The sequence below is a fragment of the Penaeus chinensis genome, chromosome 20 (assembly GCF_019202785.1).
Source record: "Penaeus chinensis breed Huanghai No. 1 chromosome 20, ASM1920278v2, whole genome shotgun sequence".
In the NCBI taxonomy this organism is placed as follows: domain Eukaryota; kingdom Metazoa; phylum Arthropoda; class Malacostraca; order Decapoda; family Penaeidae; genus Penaeus; species Penaeus chinensis.
In genome coordinates, this window is record NC_061838.1 from 12319718 (window position 1) to 12327217 (window position 7500).

Genomic DNA, 7500 nt, shown 5'->3' on the forward strand with positions numbered 1-7500 from the left:
CAACAATAAAAGTAAACAACAGTTTAGGAAAAAGCCAGGTGAAGACGGAATTAGTATAGCCCTTATAATAGATGGAGAAATTGCAACAATGAAACCAGCCAATCTTTTTAACAAATGCCTTCTCAGCGGAAAAACTCTGAAAGCCTGGAAAAATGCAATAACTATTTTGATACATAAAATAGGGGATAGAAAGGATCTAAAAACTACTGACCCATAAGCCTCCTTACAAATTGTTCATAAAAGTAATCACGACTCACATCTCTGACAGTATGGATTCTAACCAGTCTAGAGAACAGGCAGGCTTCCACAGTGGATTCTGACTGTACAAATACCAGCAGCACTAGAAGCTAATCGAAGACAGGGAGTAGAGGAGGTATATTGTAAAATATTAGAAGATATATACAAAGATGGGACAGCAACCATCAAGCTCCACATGGAAACCAATAAAATACCAATCAAAAAGGGTGTTAGACAAGGCGACTCCATCTCGCTAAAATTGTTTACAGCTTGCCTTGAGGAAATATTTAAGAAGCTAGAATGAAAGGGTATCAAAATAGGAGACGAATACCTAAACAATCTAAGATTTGCAAACGATATTGTTCTCTTCAGTTAATCTGCAAATTAAATGCAGTTACTAATAAATGATCTGATCTGAATAGAGAAGCCTGAAAGTCGAACTTAGGATGAACAAGAAAAATACTAAGATCATGTTCAATTCGAACAGATACATGTACAAGGCAAAGAGCTAGAGCTAGTGCAACTTGTACAGACAAAGACATCTATCAAAAAGGAAATAAGCGACGCATCAGTCTAAGCTGGAGATTCCTTGCCATTATGTCTAAAATGCAGTCTTTAACCAATGCGTCCTCCCAATTATGACCTATGAATCAAAAACATGGACTACAACCAAATTACTGGAGAGGAAACTAATAAGTACCCTGAGTGGGATAGAGGGGTTGATGCTGGGAATTAGTCTAAGAGATCGGATGAGGGCGACGTGGATCAGGGAACAGACAAAAGTGAGAGATGTACTTGTGAACGTCAAAAAGAAAAAATGGCAATGGGCAAGCCATATATGTCGAAGACAGATGGACAAAGAAAGTAACAGACTGGGCTATTGATAACATAAAGAGGCCAAGGGCCAGACTAGTGACAAGATGGAGTGATGACATAACGAAATATGGGGGCCAAGACTAGAAACAAAAATCGCAAGACAAGCAAAGTTGGAAACGATTGGTAGAGTTATACGTCCAGTGGTGGATTGATTCAGGCTGATGATTATGATGATATATATATATGCATACATACACACACAGGTGCATGTGTGTATGAGTATATATATATAATTACCTATCTGTACATACACTCACACATATATATGTATATTTATAAATATGTGTGTATGTATGTATGTATATATATATATACTACATATAATATATATATATATATATATATATATATATATATATATATATATATATGTATATATGTATATGTAAGTACATATATATACATTTATACACATATATATGAATATGTATATATTTCTGTGTGTGTGTATATATATTATATATATGTATATATATATATATATATGTACGTACATACATATACGTATATATATGTATATATATACATATATGTACGTACATACATATATATATATATATATATATATATATATATATATATATATATATATGTACGTATATATATATGACTTCGGTTTCGAAATGCTAAATATATTTCCACCGAGTGCCCACGTGTGTGAGTGAGTGAGTGTGTGTAAAACCTTGCTATCATTACTCACGTGTGAATAGATAGGTGTTGTCTATGTAGCTAGTTAGATCCTAGTTGCACACTTCTTTTAATGGGTCGTGTGGTATGGTTGGTTTAGTGCTGGACCTTTGGTTTCATACCCAGAGTGACCTCGGTTCGAGGCTAGGTCAGGGAGGATTGTTATATATTATGTTATATGTATTGTTATGTGTTTATGTGCATATGTGTGTTCATGGGTACACGTCTATCTATGTGTCTGTGTGTGTCTGTGTGTGTGTCTGTGTGTGTCTGTGTGTGTCTGTGTGTGTCTGTGTGTGTGTGTGTGTTTGTGTGTCTGTGTGCGCGCGTGAGAGAGATAGAGAGATGTACTGATTAATATTTCTCCACTGACTCTCTAGCACACAGGTTACCAGAGATGTGCATCAAGCAGCAGCCGTGGGCAATGCCAACCTCTTGGAACATCTGTTATGGACAAAGAAAGAGGAGATTAAAAAGCAGGACAGGTATGGCTGCACACCACTTCACCTGGCAGCGATGGGTGTACACCTAAGATGCTGTGAGATCCTCTTAAAAATGAGTACCAAGGAAGTTAACATTCCAGACAAGCTTGGCAACACCCCTTTAATGCTGGCTCTCACAACTGGCAGTACTTCCCTGGAGATCACGAAGCTTCTTCTGTCCCACAAGGCAAAGGTTGACATCTCCAATCATGCAAATCTAACACCACTGCACATTGCATCCGAGAAAGGAAATTTGGAAATTTGTAAGATATTGGTTGAGAAGAATCCGAAAAACATTGACGCCGTCAGCAAAGAAAAACAAACTCCCCTGTATTTTGCGGCCCAGAACGGCCATGCAAGAGTTTGTTCCTTCTTAGCTGAGAAAGGAGCAAGCATCGAAACCAAGGATGTACAGGAATACACAGCACTTCACATTGCTGCCAAAATGGGTTTCACCGAATGCTGCAGCCAGCTTCTCTATTTCGGTTCCTCAGTTAATAGCACTGATAAAAACGGCAACACCCCACTCCATTTACTGTTATCTTCTGGGAAAAATAAGGAAAACTGCATAGAGCTTCTCTGCAAAAATGGAGCTAAGGTGTCGGCCAAAAATAAGAAAGGAGAAACGCCTTTGCACATTGTCCAGAATGCTCGAAATAACATGTTGGTGAAATTACTCTCTTACGAGTTTGATCCATTAGTCAGAGACGATAAAGGCAAAACAATCTTTCATTGGGCGGCAGTCAAAAGAAAAACAGAAAACTTAGAGACCATATTGAAACTAAAGACCCAAGGCCTAGATTCACTCATAAATACCCAAGATGTTGATGGGCACACAGCACTGCATATAGCCATCAAACATGGGAATGAGGAAGCATGCAAGATCCTATTAAAGTCCGGTGCAGATGGTAATGTTGTCTGCGAGTGCCACGGTACTGCCCTTCATATGGCTGCTGAGAATGGACTACATGATATTTGTGACATACTTTCAAAATATGTAAAAGTTAACTCAAGGAACATACATCTTCAAACTCCACTCCATTTGGCAGCTATGGCAGGGCATGAGAAATGTTGTCAAACCCTTATAAGTCGCAAAGCCGTATTTGCTGCAGAAGACAAAGACGGAAACACACCACTTCATCTTGCTGCAAAGAATGGCAATGCTGCATGTTGCAAGGTTATGCTGCAGTCACAACCTGGTTTGGTCAACAGGAAAAATGCAGAAGAGAAAACTCCATTACATTATGCAGTAGAAAAGAAATCCCTTGAGTGCTGTAGGGAGTTAGTTGTACCCAATGCAGATATTTGGACCTCGAGTTCCAACATTCCAAGTGCTATTAAGATGGCATATGACAGACGTTGTCAAGACATTTTCACCTTCCTACTCCTGTCAGAGAATGTGGTCGGCAGATATCACCTTCCAATAGACATCGACATTCAAGAAATTCTTCTCAAGCAATTAGAGTTAGAAAACAGGTATGGACTAATATAACCTTCCTTTAAAAGATTTATTGTTCCTGAATGACGTGAAATATCTTGCAATATAAAGGGTATGCATCTTCACCTGCAGCTGACCCGATTTCGGTGTATTAACATTGATATTAGCATGATTTACAGATTCTGATTCTTGTATTTGGTATAAATCCCAATTTAGATATGCTTTTAATTATTATTTTTTTATCTGTAGCGAGATGGTGTCAACTATTCTTGAGAGTAAATTTGGCGAAGAGTGTTTGCTCCCTCGTTATATTTCTGGAGACTCCTTCTACAGTCAGAACGACAGCTTCAGGCTTTTGGTGCAGAAGATGCCTCTCCTTGCTCAGAAAGCACTGGACGCTTGCCAGCCTGACGGTGACGTTGACTCTTGGACTGGAGAGAAGAAGAAATTAATTGTGCACTATCTGGACGAAGTATACATTAAATATGGTACTACTTGCTGTAATCACTTGCTATAATCATAATTTAGATAACATAACTGATTTCTGTATCTGAACTTCGAATTATTATTAGGACTAGGGAATGAAATATTTATGCCTCCAGTGTTATTCAGCAGGTTTTCTTTTTTTCTTTCTTATATTTTTTACATAAGTTATTTGATCTATTGGATTTCAGTATATATGAACTTTTGATATTAGTTTTTCAAACACGTTCATGGTAAAATTTACACTGGGTGATGTGATTCTTCAGATGAATCCTCTAAAGTGGCCAAAGGTGGACCGCCTTGTGTAACCCCAATAAAGGATGCATACCAGAGAGTACTTCAAGATGATGGCCGGCTTAAGCCAGACGTGTGCCTCGGGGGAAATGTGGACAGTGCATGGCAAAGGGACCATGTGCTGTCCTGGATGCTTCGCTATGGTCGAGAGGACCTAGTGAGCCATCCCGTGGTGACCTGTTGGCTCAATTACAAGTGGGACAAGTATGTCAGATATGGACACTACATATCTGTTATTCTTGCTCTGCTCTTGGCAATTTTGCTCACTGTCTTCAATTCTGTTTCCGTGTAAGTCCATAAGTATCAGGAATTTAATTGTCAAGTACATGTAACAAGGTAGTTTACTTGTGAGGCCGAAATCTGGGATATGAGACAATATTCAGGACAAGTTCAGAAGGCTTAGTATGGCAGCATTACATGATCATTTAAAATTAAATGTTGTAGATACATTTGATTTCCGATGTAATGACGTAAGTATATCTTCGTATATGGACGAATGCTATAGAGTGGCTGAGTGCCTGCAACTAAGGCTAAAGACAAAAGTTGGCACTCTGTCACTGAGGAGAGAATATGTGATGTACTAGCTAGTGTAGACCTTAGATAGTGTCTGGAGCAGTAGACTCATTTACTAACGCTGCTAATCCTTATGGATTAGAATGAATATGCAGGCCTGGTGATGATTTTTAAAATTCGGGCACGTAATTCTTACACGTTTATTTAGTGTATAGATGAGTTGTGTGGATGGACGCATGCGTGAGTGTATTTGAAACTGTATTATGCGTGTCTTTGTGATTTGAGAACAGTCAAAATTGGCAATAATTGTTTTTTAATGTTATTTTTAAATTGCTTTATGTAATATGAAAATATAGTTTTCTTTTCATAGTGCTTTTCTTCCATAAATCTGAGTGGTTGAAATAAAATAATATATAAGTAAATTTTAGATATTTGGAAGTAAATATCATAGGATAGAACGGAGTATAGCATACTCTCAAATTGCTGATGTGCAGTGCATATACTTTCAGCAGGTGCTATTCAAGCCTGTGCCTATCATTATGACATCTTTTACAGGGACTGGGCAATGATGGAAACAAAATTTTCTGCGCCAATAACTCGAGAGATAGTATGTGTTAATTTCACCGCGGGACCCGAAGTCGTACCTTACATGTTGAATGAAGGTCGTTCTGCCCATATGTTAGGCTGGGTTATAACGGTCTTTATAATATTACTGATGATCTTGGAAATCTACAGAGGTATTAAGGTTAGTAATATTATCAGGAAATTCCAGGAAGGTTATAAGAAATGTTATAAAGTGTCAAAAACAAGGAGTGTTTGCATATTGTGTTGAGATAGCAACATAACTTATTATTTCAGTTAAGGCTACGGTACTTCAAGACACTGACAATCATTTACTGGATGTGCATGGTGATGAGTTTCCTCTTTGTAGGAAATTACACATCCTGTTCATTTCAAACCCATATTCGAGAGGTAATAGTTATTTGCATTTCATGAAATATCTCCGTTCAGATTCAAACTTTTGAAAATCTTAATAATGTTCAAAAGAATATATATAATGTATTATATATAATACATATAATATTATATAGTATATAATAGCTAACAAAAAAAAATCCCCAGGAGTTTTCTGCGGATCCCTTTGTCGCTAAATCAGGTTACATGCTATCGTTCAGATGACGAGACACCAACAGATAAAAGCATATTTGGCCGCTTTCATACTTGACCAATGTTCCTCCAGGACATCCAGTGGTTGGCTGGTCTCGCAGCCATCATCCTGGCGTGGCTCTACCTCCTTGTCCTCGCCTGGATACACCCACGCAATCCCTTCGCCTTCAACTTCAAGAGGTTCTTCCGAGCCGTGCTGGCCATCGTCCCTCCCTTGGCGATCGTGGGAGTCGCCATCCACGCCGTGCACGAAATCGGGTCGAAGGGCAGCCTCACTTACTCGGACAAGTGGCAGGTCTTGGTGAACAGCTTGGTGTCCGTGCCGATGATGGCGACGGCGGTGGTCGTGGGCCTGGCCGCCTTCATATACCTGGACGCCGTCAGTTCCGGCCCGAAGCGCGACCGTAGTTTTGCCGAAGGGAACATCTGGATGACCTTGGAATTTGACATCCTCTACCCTTTCCTGAGGAAGAGGTTCTACGCCTACTGGATCGACAAGATGCCAAAGGAGCGCGCTAGGGACAGTTTCAAAAACCTGTGGAGAATTTTGGAGTGCAGGAATGACGACGACTCCAAGGACTCATCCTGGAGGGAACTGAAGGATACCGAAGCGAAGATGCAAGAAATGAGCATCACGCTGAAAAACATAGAACAAATGTTGAAGGAGAGAAAAAAAGAATCCTAGATGATGAGAAGGGCAAATAGAGAAAAGTATATTCGTCCTTCTAAACTGTATATTTATGTGCAGTATTACTGAAAATAAGAAGACACACTGAAGCCCTAAGAACAAGGTCCCATAGCATATAATACGTATGTGTATATTTGATTCTTTGTTTGGACATCTCAAGATAATGCTATGATGTAAGAGTATGGGGCATTTTAAGCCTTTTCTTTAAACATCGTATATAATCAGTGATACTTGATAAATGCTGAAAGTGGTACCATAACATTGCGCCAATCATCTGCCAAATCAGTTCAATGTTATCGTTAAATAAGAGGAAAAAATATTAATGATTCTCTTTGCACATGGAGTCTGATTCTTTATTCTAGTATACGATGTTTTTTTCGTGTATACACACACATTCACTCACACACTCACTCACACACACACACACACACACACACACACACACACACACACACACACACACACACACACACACACACACACACACACACACACACACACACACTCACTCACTCCCTCACTCACACACTCACACACACAGACACTTATAGATAGATATACAGTATATAATTCTCTTTGTTTGAAGGATTTTTTAATCATTGATAAATTTTGATCTATCAATATTGTCTTTCTCA

At 38.8% G+C, this 7500-nt stretch overlaps 1 protein-coding gene across 1 annotated transcript in view; it reads left to right on the forward strand.

Moving 5' to 3' along the window:
- Positions 1 to 1180: 1180 nt before the first annotated feature.
- LOC125035904 (ankyrin repeat, PH and SEC7 domain containing protein secG-like) overlaps positions 1181 to 7500 on the forward strand; it is a 7170-nt gene continuing 850 nt past the window's right edge. The window contains exons 1-7 of the mRNA XM_047628215.1: positions 1181 to 1236; positions 2181 to 3758; positions 3970 to 4208; positions 4470 to 4785; positions 5566 to 5755; positions 5869 to 5982; positions 6251 to 7500. The exon at positions 6251 to 7500 is cut by the window's right edge and continues 850 nt beyond it. Of these exons, the coding sequence (XP_047484171.1) occupies positions 1181 to 1236; positions 2181 to 3758; positions 3970 to 4208; positions 4470 to 4785; positions 5566 to 5755; positions 5869 to 5982; positions 6251 to 6862 (3105 nt within the window). The 3' untranslated portion in view covers positions 6863 to 7500. The remainder of the gene's footprint in view (positions 1237 to 2180; positions 3759 to 3969; positions 4209 to 4469; positions 4786 to 5565; positions 5756 to 5868; positions 5983 to 6250) is intronic.